Source organism: Sinohyriopsis cumingii, chromosome 3, assembly GCF_028554795.1.
Source record: "Sinohyriopsis cumingii isolate HCF-2022 chromosome 3, ASM2855479v2, whole genome shotgun sequence".
Taxonomy (NCBI): domain Eukaryota; kingdom Metazoa; phylum Mollusca; class Bivalvia; order Unionida; family Unionidae; genus Sinohyriopsis; species Sinohyriopsis cumingii.
In genome coordinates, this window is record NC_142963.1 from 138,588,867 (window position 1) to 138,607,281 (window position 18,415).

The following is an 18,415-nucleotide window of genomic DNA, read 5'->3' on the forward strand; positions in this document are numbered from 1 at the left end:
GTCATGATAACGTGACTGGGTGGGACATCATGCTACATGTCCCATGATGCCCCCGTGATGGATGTCACTATAAACTGCAATCATCGTAGTAATATTACTGAAAAATTGTTAAAGCTACGTTAAAAATCCTAATCACACACACACATACACACACACACACACACACACACACACACTCCATTATAATGTGTCTTAATACTGCCTGACAAAAGGTGGGTAAGGTCATCAATGTACCCCATTATAATGTATCTCAATATAATACTGCCAGTGTCATAAGGTAGATATGGTCAATGTATCCCATTACAATGTCTCTGAGTGTAAGAGGGTCCATATATAAGGTGGATATGGTCAAGAACTATATTACATTATGTATTAATTATTAATACTATGTAGAATTTACCCCAGTATAAGGCAATGTTAACTATAACACAGTTAATATGTATGACTTCCCTGAAAAATGTTTTACTGAGGGGATATAATCATAAACATCTGTAATGTAGACCCTGATCTAATGACACATTACATGTCTGTAATGTAGACCCTGATCTAATGACATATTACATGCCTGCAGTGCAGACCCTGATCTAATGACACATTACATGCCTGTAATGTAGACCCTGATCTAATGACACACTACATGTCTGTAATGTAGACCCTGATCTAATGACACATTACATGCCTGTAATGTAGACCCTGATCTAATGACATATTACATGCCTGTAATGTAGACCCTGATCTAATGACACATTACATGCCTGTAATGTAGACCCTGATCTAATGACACATTACATGCCTGTAATGTAGACCCTGATCTAATGACACATTACATGTCTGTAATGTAGACCCTGATCTAATGACATATTACATGCCTGCAGTGCAGACCCTGATCTAATGACACAATACATGCCTGTAATGTAGACCCTGATCTAATGACACATTACATGTCTGTAATGTAGACCCTGATCTAATGACACATTACATGCCTGTAATGTAGACCCTGATCTAATGACACAGTACATGCCTGTAATGCAGACCCTGATCTAATGACACATTACATGTCTGTAATGTAGACCCTGATCTAATGACACATTACATGTCTGTAATGTAGACCCTGATCTAATGACACATTACATGTCTATAGTGTGGACCCTGATTTGCTGACACAGAACATGCCTGTTGTGTAGACCATAATCTGACATCACTATAAAGCTGACCCTGATCTGCTGGTACACTATATGCCTGGTGATCAAGCTAATAAAAATCAACCCTGAAATGTAATAAATACAAAACAATGTGATCAATGAAAAGCAAGTACCTTATTTATTTTTGAGCAAAAAAAATCAACCCTAAAATATGAGATAAAAAAGTACCTCATTTTGTGCATTCTTCAATTCAGGCTGGGCTCCATATTTAAGCAAAATTTCTGCAACAGTGAATCTGAAATTGGAATAAGATCATGTATAAATTTTCCAAAACACCAAAAAAATGTATGCAGAAATCAGACTATTTAACTTCAAACCATATTGGGAGCAGGCGTTAGGTGCCATTACTAGTACTTGTGGCATGGGTTCAGTTCCTGTTTGTAATTTAGAATGAAGTTTAACCTGCATGAGTATATTGGTAGTGCCTAGCAAGTGAGTTCTCATGCACTTCCAGGAGCAGTCCAAAGACTAAAGATTGGTGCCTTTAAAGATCCTTTCCATGGGCTTCTTTGCTATACAGGGTTCATACTGAGCTCTGAATGATAAATTCAAAGACTTTTCCCTAACTTTCGAAGACCACAAACACAGATTTCCAAGACCTATTTTTGCTAACATTTTGAATACAGGTTATATGAGAAAACAACAAATGCAAAATACTACAATACTGTTTGATGGTGAAATTTAAACTATAATTAATTTCCTAAAATTGCTTTATAATGATCTGGAAGATATGATAACATTCATTGTTATTTCAGAAATATGTAACTTACGAATCAGATTTAATACAAAATAAATTGTTCTCTTAACAGACATCAACGCTGCTTTAAATGCATTATAGTTGCTGTTTTTTCTCTTCAATCATTTTGGAAAGAGAAGCCACAGCTGTTATCTTTTCCTCTGCTCTTCTCCTAAAAGCATTTGACTCTGTGACAAGTACAAGTCCTTTTAACTCTGCTTCTTCTGCCTTCTGAACAGAGGAAGCATGCAGGCTGGCAATGTCAGCTTCAAGACGCAGCCTTTTGGCATTAAGTTCTTCCACTTCATTCATGGCTAACTCCTGTTTCTTTTGTTTTCTGATTTTCTCCTCATGCTCCTCCTCTGCTTTCTTCTTACCCAGATAGGCATGGTACTTATGTCTTGTAGAGGAGGCATATGTCTTCATTTCATTGCTAATGATGATTTCCAAAGGTCTACCTGCTTTTATCATTGTGTAAATGATTAGCCTTTGAGCTATGAGGCTTTCTCTGCTGAGGTTCTCAACAGATACCATTTTCTTGACAGAAAATGTTCTCTCCACTGTCGCCTGCCCAATGTGACAACAACAGCATTTTCTGGAGAACATCCCAAAGTTCAACATATTCCTTTCTTTGGAAAGGATGGAATAAAACACTTCAGCAAGGTTGTCATCTGTTCTACTGGAGCATTTCAAAGGACGATTGTCTGATTGGATAACTTCATCCACTAATTTTCCATACTGAGTCAATATTAAATCACATTGGGACTTCTCCTGTTTCCTTATTTGATAATGTACAAAATGCCTTTCGCTGACATGTTTTGTCCTTTTTCAACCATTCCTTGTATTTCTCTTGTTCAAGCTAGATATTGTTGATAGAGCAATGACCTGGCATTTTTAAGCACAAGGTGGAACAAAACTGAAGACGTGAATTCACTAAACAAATTTTGAATCCTCCAGTGTGCGTCACTTTTGCGCACTTTCTACATAGAGTGAGCGCTTGTTCAATGTAACCAAATTCATTTGGCTGAACAGTATTGTTAAAAAATATTGTGAATTTAACTAATGAACATTTTGATTGGTCAAAGTTCAAAAGAAAGAAGCCAGGAAAACCGACTACATCTGAATCTAATGACCTATGGCAATATTATTTGTGATTATAATAATAATTAAAAAAATAATAATAATGAGGACTTTGTATAGCGCCTAAACATTAGCAGGGATCGGCCTGGGCTTCGCCAATGTCGCAAATTGCGATTGTTTTTCCTTATTGGCGACAAAAATATCCCATCTGGCGATTTTTTTGGTGACAGCCTTTTTGTTTATTTAATTTGTAAATACAATCATGGATTTGGACTGGATAAATTAAAAGGGAGAATGAAAGGAAGCCACAAACTTGACTAAGCAATGCATTGGAATCAATCTGTTACACAAACGAACCTTTGTTCATATTGACAACCCCATCTTTACAGTGCATTGTTACATCATAATCTGTTTATGCTGACATCTGGGCTGAGTACTGTATGCTGTGATACAGTCAATCATGCTACCGAACTATACCTACAACTGACCGACTTCTGAAGACGCGAATAGAACAGATACAATTTTTTTTTTACATATACTAATACAATAGTTTTGCCGAACCTTCATAGAAAACTGATAATCTTTGAAGTACCAACTACTGCATATAAATACAAAGCAAATGGAAAAAAATCTCAATCTCAATTATATCTGTCGCCAGTGCAGCATTTTACTCATTGATCTATTCCTTTTGTAATCAATCCGTGTTACGGCTGCTGAGACTTAAACTCCGCAACAAGAAATAGCAAAAAAACCAGTTTTGCATAATTATTAATAATTATTTATTTCTCAAAATACAGGAGTGAAAGAATCCCTAAACTGGGTGTGAATTTATGCTTATATATATAGTCCAATATTGTCAGGTGTTGACTCATGTAAGTTTCATTCGTGGGAATGGAGATCCTATTTTGCTTGTCGAGAAAATTTATACAGCATTCAGTGATCATTCTTGGGATTTAGGAAGCAATTCACTACAAGCTTTGTGAAGCTAGCCATGGGGGGGGGGGGTGGCTGCTGAGAGACTACTGGTGTCACCTGTCAGCACTGTAGACTGTGAACGTGGATTCAGTAAGATGTTCCTCATAAAAACTGACATCAGAAATAAACTCTGTATCTCATCTCTCAAGAATTTAATGAGAATCAGCATGTACGGATGTGAAAAATTAGACTTTGAAACTACATTCAACAAGTGGGCAGCCCTAAAAAATCGACGGATCTTCATGTAACACTTTGTAACATTTTGTTAATGCTTGTTGTAATTAGAGTATCAACTAACCCATCTTTTGTAATTTTCATTGCCTGTTACATTAACAGACTAAATTAACACTTGAAAAAATGTACACTACTTGTTCTGGCGTTACTTTTTGAAAATTGGCGACAAAATATTGAGGTTGGCGATTTTTTTGGCGACAGCTTTTTAAAAGCCAGGACCATCCCTGCATTAGAAGCTCTAATTGCTTTACAACATTAGACAACACCTAAAAACATATAAAATGATATGATTATGAAAAACAAACACCATGAAATTAGAAAACAAAAAATGTGCTGAAAACATTTATGGTGTTGACTTCCTTTGATGGTGGGTGTAGTGTGCATGTTTTAATGAAGAGTGCATGTGTTACTAAAGTTGCCGCCAAGGCCAACTTTGGATGGACAAACAAATGCTCATTTGTTATTGTGGCAGCAATGAAACTGAACGGGTCATCAAAAGAAAGAAGCCAGCAAAACTCGACTACATCTGACTATACATTCCCGTTTATTTGTACCCCTCTGCCAATTTAAATAACGAAAACGTTTAATGTGATAAAAAGTGCACATAAATAAGTCAAATAAATCACTGATTTATAATTTATAACCTGACTGTGAGCAGAATGGCACTAGTACTGGCATCCCCTACACCTTTCACGCTTAACGGACTTTTCATACTAACATGGTGCCATATTGCGTACACTATGGGCTACTTTATTTCCATCAGACAACATAATGACATAGTTCATCCTATTTGGTACCTGGCAGATAATTCCGTAAATTACCATGAGAGTTTGGAATTATATCCCTTTGCACACACATGAACATATAAATTAAACCGCTTGTTAAATCCACGTGAAAGGCAAATTTGTTGTTGTCATTCTTTTCCTTTACTTGATTTGACATTGTGAATATCAGAAGCAGACAGCATATGTATATACATCTATAGTCATGCACACACCCCTTTGCTGAAAATGGACTTGTCCAGGAACTGGAAATGGATCTCGAGCATGTTTGTCTATTATATTGAAAACTTCCGTTAAGCATGAAACGTGCAGTTGATGACAGGTTAGGGCTTTCTACTCACAGTCAGGTTAGAAATTATAAATCAGTGAATGAACTGACTAAGTATCTTGCGCTTTTTATCAGATTAAAGGTTTCCATTATTGAAATCGGTAGGGGGTACAAACAAACAGGTTGGTATAGCCAGACTATACATCCAAATCTAACAGCCTTGGACAATTTTATTTGTAATTATGGAAAGAAATTAAAAATTGTGGCTTTATTTCAATTTTCAAAGACTTTTAAAGACCTCAGGGTAATCTGTTTGATTTTGCCAAATTTTCAAAGCCTTGAAAATGCTACCTCATTTTTCCCAAAGTCTCAAAGATCTTCAATGACCATACGAAACCTGTTTATAATGTGGTAATTTATTAAAATCTATTCTAATGTCTCTCATAATGATATTTTTACAAATCTTACAATGCAACATTAACTGCACAGGTCAAGGATTTGACTGGTCACTAATCTACATTTCAGTAAAGTTGTCATTATAGGCTGTTAAACCAGTCTTGACACATGTAAATGTCATTATAGGCTGTTAAACCAGTCTTGACACATGTAAACAGGGAAATTTAAGAGGGAACAAGTTGTCTTATAACTGAAAAGGGATTATATTGTGAGTTGTATTTTTTTTTGGTGCATGAGTACAGGCATACATGAATAATAATTAAGAGTTTATGTCATTCTGACACATGATTCTAAAGGATTGCAGACAATAATCAGTTGTCATTCTTTACTTGCAAATGCCGAGTTTTAGTCAAATGGGTGACCACTTTATTTGCAACTTGGACTACTGCAAATTTTATGTATACCTATCCAAAAGAATGGAAAAAATCTGAAAGGGGGAGAAATGACACAAAAAATTGAAATTTTCACAATAAAATCAACATATTGTGGTGTTGTGGTCCACTTAAAATTTGGGACTTTTTTATTTACCTCTGATAACCCCTTATTAATCCCTGTCAAATTTATGTCCCCTTTTCAAAAATACCATATGTACCCGATTATAAGTCAAGTCCAACTGCAACAAACATAGATCTGATCTGCTGTTGCACAATGCACCAGCTAATCAGAGTCTATGTTGCTTTTATTCTACTAATAATTCATAACAAACTGCACAGACTCAGATGTGTTTGTGCATGTGACACCAAATCTGGATCTGTGCATTATGTGACAGTAAATCTGGATCTGTGCATTATGTGACAGCAGACTGGATCTGTACATTATGTGACAGCAGACCTGGATCTGTGCATTATGTGTCAGCAGACCTGGATCTGTGCATTATGTGACAGCAGACCTGGATCTGTGGATTATGTGACAGCAAATCTGGATCTGTGCATTATGTGACAGCAGACCTGAATGTGTGCATTATGTGACAGCAGACCTGGATCTGTGCATTATGTGTCAGCAGACCCGGATCTGTACATTATGTGACAGTAGACCTGGATTTGTGCATTATCTGACAGCAGATGTGGATCGGTGCATTATGTGACAGCAGATCTAGATCTGTGTATCATGTGACAGCAGATCTGGATCTGTGTATCATGTGACAGCAGATCTGGATCTGTGCAACATTTGACAGTAGATCTGGATTTGTGCATTATGTGACAGCAGATCTGGATCTGTGCAGTTTACAACTGAACTTGATTTATAACCGAGTTTATACAGTATAAGGAAAATCAAGTTTCCAGGCTAATAAAACTGACTCCCTCAATCAATGCAAGAGCTGTCTTTACCTGATAAAACTGACTCCCTCAATCAATGCAAGAGCTGTCATTACCTGATAAAACTGACTCCCTCAATCAATGGAAGAGCTGTCTTTACCTGATAAAACTGACTCCCTCAATCAATGCAAGAGCTGTCATTACCTGATAAAGCTGACTGCCTCAATCAATGCAAGAGCTGTCTTTACCTGATAAAACTGACTCCCTCAAACAATGCCAATGCTATCTTTATATAATAAAACTGACTCCTTCAATCAATTCCAGTGTTCACTCTACCTGATAAAATTGGTTCCTTCAAGTAATGCCAGTGTTCTGTTTACCTAGTAAAGCTGATTCCTTCAATCAAAGTTAATGTTCTCTTTATCTGATGAGCATGCCTCATTCAATGAAATCCAGCATTCCCTTTACCTAAAAAACCTAACTGCTTCAATCAATACCAGCATTCCTTTTACCTAAGAAACCTAACTGCTTCAATCAATACCAGCATTCCCTTTACCTAAGAAACCTAACTGCTTCAATCAATACCAGCATTCCCTTTACCTAAGAAACCTAACTGCTTCAATCAATACCAGCATTCCTTTTACCTAAGAAACCTAACTGCTTCAATCAATACCAGCATTCCTTTTACCTATGAAACCTAACTGCTTCAATCAATACCAGCATTCCTTTTACCTAAGAAACCTAACTGCTTCAATCAATACCAGCATTCCCTTTACCTAAGAAACCTAACTGCTTCAATCAATACCAGCATTCCCTTTACCTAAGAAACCTAACTGCTTCAATCAATACCAGTGTTCCTTTTAGTTGATAATCTGATGTGAAATCAATGCTAGCCTTCTCTTTACCTGAGGAACAAAGCCTGTCTCCTGCAATCAATGCCAGTATTGTCTTTACCTGAGAAACCTGATATCTTCAATGAATGCCATTGTTCTCTGTACCTATTAAACTGATTACTTCAGGCAAAGCCAGTGCTTTCTTTACCTAATAAACCTGACTCCTTCAATCAATGCCAGCATTCCCTTTACCTAATAAACCTGACTCCTTCAATCAATGCCAGTGTTCTCTTTACCTAATAAACCTGACTCCTTCAATCAATGCTAGCATTCCCTTTACCTAATAAACCTGACTCCTTCAATCAATGCCAGTGTTCTCTTTACCTAATAAACCTGACTCCTTCAATCAATGCCAGTGTTCTCTTTACCTAATAAACCTGACTCCTTCAATCAATGCCAGCGTTCTCTTTACCTAATAAACCTGACTCCTTCAATCAATGCCAGCGTTTTCTTTACCCAATAAACCTGACTCCTTCAATCAATGCCAGCATTCCCTTTACCTAATAAACCTGACTCCTTCAATCAATGCCAGCGTTCTCTTTACCTAATAAACCTGACTCCTTCAATCAATGCTAGCTTTCCCTTTACCTAAGAAACCTGACTCCTTCAATCAATGCCAGCATTCTCTTTACCTAATAAACCTGACTCCTTCAATCAATGCTAGCATTCCCTTTACCTAATAAACCTGACTCCTTCAATCAATGCCAGAGTACTCTTTACCTATTAAACCTGACTCCTTCAATCAATGCCAGTGTTCTCTTTACCTAATAAACCTGACTCCTTCAATCAATGCCAGCATTCCCTTTACCTAATAAACCTGACTTCTTCAATCAATGCCAGCGTTCTCTTTACCTAATAAACCTGACTCCTTCAATCAATGCTAGCATTCCCTTTACCTAATAAACCTGACTCCTTCAATCAATGCCAGCGTTCTCTTTACCTAATAAACCTGACTCCTTCAATCAATGCCAGTGTTCTCTTTACCTAATAAACCTGACTCCTTCAATCAATGCCAGTGTTTTCTTTACCTAATAAACCTGACTCCTTCAATCAATGCCAGCATTCCCTTTACCTAATAAACCTGACTCCTTCAATCAATGCCAGCGTTCTCTTTACAACATCCATCTTGTTGGGATCAGCACCATAATCCAGCAGTAACTGTACAATTTCCCCATGTCCACGTATTGAGGCCTCAACTAATGCCCGTGTATTCATCCTCATTATGGGGTCATGGTCTAAAAGTATTGACACTGCCTCTGAAAACAAACAAAGCAAATAATTTAAATAGTCTTCAAAATTTCATGCCATTTACAGTCAACCCCAAAATAATGTATTGGCTTGTACAGTTTACTTAACACAGTAAATACTGTACTGGCTTGTACAGTTTACTTACCACAGTAAATACTGTATTGGCTTGTAGTTTACTTACCACAGTAAATACTGTATTGGCTTGTACAGTTTACTAACCACAAAAAATACTGTATTGGCTTGTACAGTTTACTAACCACAAAAAATACTGTATTGGTTTGTACAATTTACTAACCACAATAAAGACCATGACGCAGGAATACCAAGAGAACTGGGATTTCGGACTATGTAAGGGAAATATCATGATCACTTTAAGAACCATGCAAGTGGAAACTCATCAGCACTGTAATTAAGGACATTTCAAGAGCAATAGCATGACCAGTGTGATTTCGGACTATGTAAAGGGAATAACACAACCATTGGGATTAAGGACTATGTAAGGGGAACAGCATGACCGCTGGGATTTAGGACTATGTATTGGAAATATCATGAGCACTGGGATTTAGGACTATGTATTGGAAATATCATGAGCACTGGGATTAAAGACTATGTAACTGGAATAGAATCAGCACTGGGATTTAGGACTATGTATTGGAAATATCATGAGCACTGGGATTAAAGAATATGTAACTGGAATAGAATCAGCACTGGGATTTAGGACTATGTATTGGAAATATCATGAGCACTGGGATTAAAGAATATGTAACTGGAATAGAATCAGCACTGGGATTAAGGGTTATAGAAAAAAATACCAATACAGCCAGGAGCATTGCATTAGAGAGGGACACCCCAAGTCCCTATGTTCAAGTTGTTACATCAGAAACCGCAATATAAATGCAAAAGAATCTCTCAGTATCAAACAATAACAAGTATCTTAAATTTGAAGTGGTGCCCTTCAACAGTCATTAATTTATGACTATATACTAGATGTAGTGGAAATAACAATACAAGGACAGATGGCAAAGGATCATTGACATGTACTTCATTTGTAATTTACAATCAATGTATGGAAGGAAATTTCAAAGACTTTGTCCATTTCTATCATTAAGTTTTTGCTTTTTCTGCATAAGTTAATTCTGTAGTCACTGTAAAGGTATGAATGCTTTGTTCCATTACTATGTTACTGCAACCAAAACCCACACATGAGGATGAGTGTTCCATAATCACAGATCTTGTCATCTGTTAATAAAACCCACACATGAGGATGAATGTTCCATAATCACAGATCTTGTCATCTGTTACTAAAACCCATACATGAGGATGAATGTACCATAATTACAGATCTTGTCATCTGTTACTAAAACCCACAAATGAGAATGAACATTCCATATTTACAGATCTTGTCATCTGTTACTAAAACCCACAAATGAGGATGAATGTTAATATAATTACAGATCTTGTCATCTGTTACTAAAACCCACAAATGAGAATGAATGTTCCATAATCACAGATCTTGTCATCTGTTACTAAAACCCACAAATGAGAACGAATGTTCCATAATTACAGATTTTGTCATCTGTTATTAAAACCCACAAATGAGGATGAACATTCCATATTTACAGATCTTGTCATCTGTTACTAAAACCCACAAATGAGGATGAATGTTAATATAATTACAGATCTTGTCATCTGTTACTAAAACCCACAAATGAGAATGAATGTTCCATAATCACAGATCTTGTCATCTGTTACTAAAACCCACAAATAAGGATGAATGTTCCATAATCACAGACCTTGTCATCTGTTACTAAAACCCACAAATGAGAATGAACGTTCCATAATTACAGATCTTATCATCTGTTACTAAAACCCACAAATAAGGATGAATGTTCCATAATCACAGATCTTGTCATCTGTTACTAAAACCCACAAATGAGAATGATCATTCCATAACACTGGTCAACAGTGAAATCATTACTGACTTGAAAAGGCCCTAATCTGTAGTATTTTGGTGTGCCGAACACGAATATAACCGTGAAAAATTTGTATTGGCTCTCGTTTTGAAGATATTCATATACCTCATTTTCTATGTTTCACTGTGTAAATTTCTCCAGTAGGACTGCAGCAACATCCGGAATAATGATGTAACATTGCATAATACCATCATGCTCACATCATCCACAGTTGATTGCATCATTTTCTGATGCAATGCAATACTAATGCCATGCGGCTGCTGAAGTAAGTTGACGTCAGCAGTGTACTATACATGTGTAGGCCTATTATACTAATGCCAGGCGGCTGCTGAAGCTGACGTAAGCAGTGTACTATATAAAGCCCAATCAGATAGGTTCAGCATTTAAAATATTTTAGACGTTGTGCGAGACAGTTCAAGCTACTGTTACATAAAACTTATTATTTTATCCATTTACGTACAATAAAGAACAGTAATGCCTCGAAAGTGTGTTAATACCGCGGACAATTTTTGCTATATTTGTGGGGAAGTGACATTTGCCAACCAGAAGAAAAGTATCAATTCTCAAGTGAAGAAGGCATATCATCTTTACTTCGGATGCAAGGTTGGTGACCAAGACAAGCCTTGGGCTCCGCATATATGCTGTGCTACATGTACAACACAGCTTTCACAGTGGTTGAATTGCAAAAGGTCATCAATGCCGTTTGCAGTCCCAATGGTGTCGAGAGAGCCAAGCAACCACCTAAATGACTGTTACTTCTGCTTGGTTCCTCCTCTTTCCGGCGGAATAACGAAGCGAAAGAAGTCGAGAATAGTCTACCCAAACATTCCGTCTGCATTGAGACCAGTTCCACATGGTGAGGGACTTCCTATTCCAGAACCTCCAGCAGAATATTCTCTTGATTCATCTGACGAAGACAAAGGTGAGTCGACCTGTTCTTCTCCTGGTCCATCAGCATGCAGTGATCCATATTTTCACTGTGGTGCATCATCAACCCCACACAGAATAACACAGGAAGAACTAAATGACCTGATTCGTGATTTGGACTTATCAAAGAACAAGGCAGAATTGCTAGGATCAAGACTCCAACAATGGAATCTTCTAGAAGAAGATGTCACAATTACTGCATATCGAAAGCGCCACCAGCAATTGGAGCCTTTCTTCAGAAAGGAAAGTAATCTGATATTCTGTTCCGATATTGAGGGCCTCATGAATGCTTTAAAAATCACTCATGACCCACAAGAATGGAGACTATTTGTGGACTCTTCGAAACTGAGTCTCAAGGCTGTGCTTTTGCACAATGGAAACATTCTTCCATCTATTCCAGTAGCGTATGCTGTCCACATGAAAGAGACATACGATAACTTAAGGCAGCTACTGAATTCCATTGAGTATAACAAGTACAGCTGGCACCTCTGTGGTGATTTGAAGGTAGTTGCCCTTTTAATGGGACTGCAGCAAGGATATACAAAATACATGTGTTTCTTATGCGAGTGGGATAGCCGAGCAAGGGAAATGCACTACATGAGGAAGGAATGGACTCACAGGCAGAATGTAGCCATTGGAGAGAAGAATATCCAACACCCAGCTCTGGTTGAGGCTCAGAAAATCTTGCTACCACCCCTTCACATCAAACTAGGTTTGATGAAGAACTTCGTGAAAGCCATTGACCGGACTTTGCCAGCATTCCGATACCTGCATGAAAAATTCCCTTGACTCAGCGAAGCAAAGATTAAAGAGGGAGTTTTTGTGGGTCCTCAGATTCGAGAGCTTTTCAAAGATGACCGGTTCAACAACTTGCTGGAAGGTGACGCGAAACAAGCATGGAATGCTTTTCGCCTAGTTTCTACAAACTTCCTCGGAAATGTTAGGGCAGAAAACTATAAGGAACTAGTAGAAGACATGTTGATGAAGTATAAGAAACTTGGCTGCAATATGTCTCTAAAGATTCACTTCCTTCATTCCCATTTGGATTTCTTTCCTAGCAACTGTGGTATTGTTAGTGATGAACACGGCGAACGTTTTCATCAAGATATCGCAACAATGGAACAAAGATACCAGGGAAAATGGTCCACTACAATGCTGGCTGACTATTGCTGGACACTCCTCAGAGATGCTCCCGAACAGCTGTACAAGAGACAGGCGAAGAAATCTAAGATGTAGTCAATGACTTGATTTTTTATAGGTAGGCTATTACAGTTGACCTTTTACTATTGGAATGCATTTCGTTATGTAAACATTAATTTCTTGCAGATTACAAAAAAACTAGAGCCAATTTTGCAATTTGACTGTCATATTCGTGTTCAGCACATAAAAATTGATAAGAATTGACTAATTTTATTTCAGTAACATGACTTTTGTAAAAATTTGTTGTCCAGTGTAATTAAAGATCTTGTCATCTGTTACTAAAACCCACAAATGAGAATGAATGTTCCATAATCACAGATCTCGTCATCGGTTACTAAAACCCACAAATAAGGATGAATGCTCCATAATCACAGATCTTGTCATCTGTTACTAAAACCCACAAATGAGAATGAATGTTCCATAATTACAGATCTTATCATCTGTTACTAAAACCCACAAATAAGGATGAATGTTCCATAATCACAGATCTTGTCATCTGTTACTAAAACCCGCAAATGAGAATGAACATTCCATAATTAAAGATCTTGTCATCTGTTACTAAAATCCACACATGAGGATGAATGTTCCATAATCACAGATCTTGTCAACTGTTACTAAAACCCACACGAGGATGAATATTCCATAATCATAGATCTTGTCATCTGTTACTAAAACCCACACATGAGGATGAATGTTTCATAATCACAGATCTTGTCATCTGTTACTAAAACCCACAAATGAGGATGACTGTTCCATAATCATAGATCTTGTCATCTGTTACTAAAACCCACAAATAAGGATGAATGCTCCATAATCACAGATCTTGTCATCTGTTACTAAAACCCACAAATGAGGATGACTGTTCCATAATCATAGATCTTGTCATCTGTTACTAAAACCCACAAATAAGGATGAATGCTCCATAATCACAGATCTTGTCATCTGTTACTAAAACCCACAAATGAGAATGAACGTTCCATAATTACAGATCTTATCATCTGTTACTAAAACCCACAAATAAAGATGAATGTTCCATAATCACAGATCTTGTCATCTGTTACTAAAACCCGCAAATGAGAATGAACATTCCATAATTAAAGATCTTGTCATCTGTTACTAAAACCCACACATGAGGATGAATGTTCCATAATCACAGATCTTGTCAACTGTTACTAAAACCCACACATGAGGATGAATATTCCATAATCATAGATCTTGTCATCTGTTACTAAAACCCACACATGAGGATGAATGTTTCATAATCACAGATCTTGTCATCTGTTACTAAAACCCACACATGAGGATGACCTCCATAATCATAGATCTTGTCATCTGTTACTAAAACCCACAAATGAGGATGACTGTTCCATAATCATAGATCTTGTCATCTCTTACTAAAACCCAAAAATGAGAATGAATGTTCCATAATCACAGATCTTGTCATCTGTTACTAAAACCCACACATGAGGATGAATGTTCCATAATCATAGATCTTGTCAGCTGTTACTAAAACCCACAAATAAGAATGAATGTTCCATAATCGCAGATCTTGTCATATGTTACTAAAACCCACACATGAGGATGAATGTTTCATAATCACAAATCTTGTCATCTGTTACTAAAACCCACACATGAGGATGAATGTTCCATAATCACAGATCTTGTCATCTGTTACTAAAACCCACACATGAGGATGAATATTCCATAATCATAGATCTTGTCATCTCTTACTAAAACCCACACATGAGGATGAATGTTTCATAATCACAAATCTTGTCATCTGTTACTAAAACCCACACATGAGGATGAATGTTCCATATTCACAGATCTTGTCATCTGTTACTAAAACACACACATGAGGATGAATGTTTCATAATCACAAATCTTGTCATCTGTTACTAAAACCCACACATGAGGATGAATGTTCCATAATCACAGATCTTGTCATCTGTTACTAAAACCCACACATGAGGATGAATATTCCATAATCATAGATCTTGTCATCTGTTACTAAAACCCACACATGAGGATGAATGTTTCATAATCACAGATCTTGTCATCTGTTACTTAAAACCCACACATGAGGATGACTGTTCCATAATCATAGATCTTGTCATCTGTTACTAAAACCCAAAAATGAGAATGAATGTTCCATAATCACAGATCTTGTCATCTGTTACTAAAACCCACACATGAGGATGAGTGTTCCATAATGATAGATCTTGTCATCTGTTACTAGAACTCACACATGAGGATGTTTCATAATCACAGATCTTGTCATCTGTTACTAAAACCCACAAATGAGAATGAACATTCCATAATCACACATCTTGTCATCTGTTACTAAAACCTACAAATGAGGATGAATATTCCATAATCATAGATCTTGTCATCTGTTACTAAAACCCACACATGAGAATGAATGTTCCATAATCATAGATCTTGTCATCTGTTACTAAAATCCACAAATGAAAATGAACGTTCCATAATCATAGATCTTGTCATCTGTTACTAAAACCTACACGAGGATGAATATTCCATAATCATAGATCTTGTCATCTGTTACTAAAACCCACACATGAGAATGAACATTCCATAATCATAGATCTTGTCATATGTTACTAAAACCCAAAGATGAAGATGACTTCCATAATCATAGATCTTGTCATCTATTACTAAAACCTACACATGAGAATGAATGTTTCATAATCACAGATCTTGTCATCTGTTACTAAAACCCACACATGAGGATGACTTCCATAATCACAGATCTTGTCATCCGTTACTAAAACCCACAAATGAGAATGAACGTTCCATAATCACAGATCTTGTCATCTGTTACTAAAATCCACACATGAGAATGAATGTTTCATAATCACAGAACTTGACATCTGTTACTAAAGCCCACACGAGGATGACTTCCATAATCACAGATCTTGTCATCTGTTACTAAAACCCACACATGAGAATGAACATTCCATAATCACAGATCTTATCATCTGTTACTAAAACCTACACATGAGAATGAATATTCCATAATCATAGATCTTGTCATCTGTTACTAAAACCTACACATGAGGATGAATATTCCATAATCATAGATCTTGTCATCTGTTACTAAAACCCACACATGAGAATGAACGTTCCATAATCATAGATCTTGTCATCTGTTACTAAAATCCACAAATGAAAATGAACGTTCCATAATCATAGATCTTGTCATCTGTTACTAAAACCTACACGAGGATGAATATTCCATAATCATAGATCTTGTCATCTGTTACTAAAACCCACACATGAGAATGAACATTCCATAATCATAGATCTTGTCATATGTTACTAAAACCCAAAGATGAAGATGACTTCCATAATCATAGATCTTGTCATCTATTACTAAAACCTACACATGAGAATGAATGTTTCATAATCACAGATCTTGTCATCTGTTACTAAAACCCACACATGAGGATGACTTCCATAATCACAGATCTTGTCATCCGTTACTAAAACCCACAAATGAGAATGAACGTTCCATAATCACAGATCTTGTCATCTGTTACTAAAATCCACACATGAGAATGAATGTTTCATAATCACAGAACTTGACATCTGTTACTAAAGCCCACACGAGGATGACTTCCATAATCACAGATCTTGTCATCTGTTACTAAAACCCACACATGAGAATGAACATTCCATAATCACAGATCTTATCATCTGTTACTAAAACCTACACATGAGAATGAATATTCCATAATCATAGATCTTGTCATCTGTTACTAAAACCTACACATGAGGATGAATATTCCATAATCATAGATCTTGTCATCTGTTACTAAAACCCACACATGAGAATGAACGTTCCATAATCACAGATCCTGTCATCTGTTACTAAAACCTACACATGAGGATGAATATTCCATAATCATAGATCTTGTCATCTGTTACTAAAACCCACACATGAGAATGAATGTTCCATAATCATAGATCTTGTCATATCTTACTAAAACCCACACATGAGGATGAATATTCCATAATCATAGATCTTGTCATCTATTACTAAAACCCACACATGAGAATGAAGATTCCATAATCACAGATCTTGTCATCTGTTACTAAAACACACAAATGAGAATGAACGTTCCATAATCAGAGATCTTGACATCTGTTACTAAAACCCACACATGAGAATGAATGTTTCATAATCACAGATCTTGTCATCAGTTATTAAAACCCACACATGAGGATGTTTTCCATAATCACAGATCTTGTCATCTGTTACTAAAACCCACACATGAGGATGAATGTTCCATAATCACAGATCTTGTCATCTGTTAATAAAACCCACACATGAGGATGACTTCCATAATCACAGATCTTGTCATCTGTTACTAAAACCCACATGTGAGGATGAATGTTTCATAATCACAGATCTTGTCATCTGTTACTAAAACCCACAAATGAGAATGAACATTCCATAATCACAGATCTTGTCATCTGTTACTAAAACCCACAAATGAGAATGAACATTCCATAATCACAGATCTTGTCATCTGTTACTAAAACATACACATGAGGATGAATGTTTCATAACCACAGATCTTGTCATCTGTTACTAAAACCCACAAATGAGGATGACTTCCATGATCACAGATCTTGTCATCTGTTACTAAAACCCACAAATGAGGATGACTGTTCCATAATCACAGATCTTGTCATCTGTTACTAAAACCCACAAATGAGAATGAATGTTCCATAATCACAGATCTTGTCATCTGTTACTAAAGCCCACACATGAGGATGAATATTCCATAATCATAGATCTTGTCATCTGTTACTAAAACCCACACATGAGGATAAGTGTTCCTTAATCATAGATCTTGTCATCTGTTACTAAAACCCACAAATTAGAATGAACATTCCATAATTACAGATCTTGTCATCTGTTACTAAAACCCACACATGAGGATGAATGTTTCATAATCACAGATCTTGTCATCTGTTACTAAAGCCCACAAATGAGAATGAACGTTCCATAATCACAGATCTTGTCATCTGTTACTAAAACCCACACATGAGGATGAATATTCCATAATCACAGATCTTGTCATCTGTTACTAAAACCCACACATGAGGATGAATGTTTCATAATCACAGATCTTGTCATCTGTTACTAAAGCCCACA

The 18,415-nt window shown here is 36.6% G+C and overlaps 1 protein-coding gene across 2 annotated transcripts in view; it reads right to left on the reverse strand.

Moving 5' to 3' along the window:
• Positions 1-18,415, reverse strand: part of LOC149803948 (uncharacterized) — a 130,066-nt gene that overhangs the window by 69,118 nt on the left and 42,533 nt on the right. Inside the window, exons 7-9 of one of the 2 annotated variants that reach the window (XM_089953766.1) lie at positions 8,999-9,138; positions 8,207-8,250; positions 1,371-1,437 (exon numbers count right to left, since the gene is read on the reverse strand). In XM_089953766.1, coding sequence (XP_089809892.1) covers positions 1,371-1,437; positions 8,207-8,250; positions 8,999-9,138 — 251 coding nt within the window. Of the gene's footprint in view, positions 1-1,370; positions 1,438-8,206; positions 8,251-8,954; positions 9,139-18,415 lie in introns of both variants that reach the window. The other variant, XM_089953764.1, reaches the window with a different exon arrangement.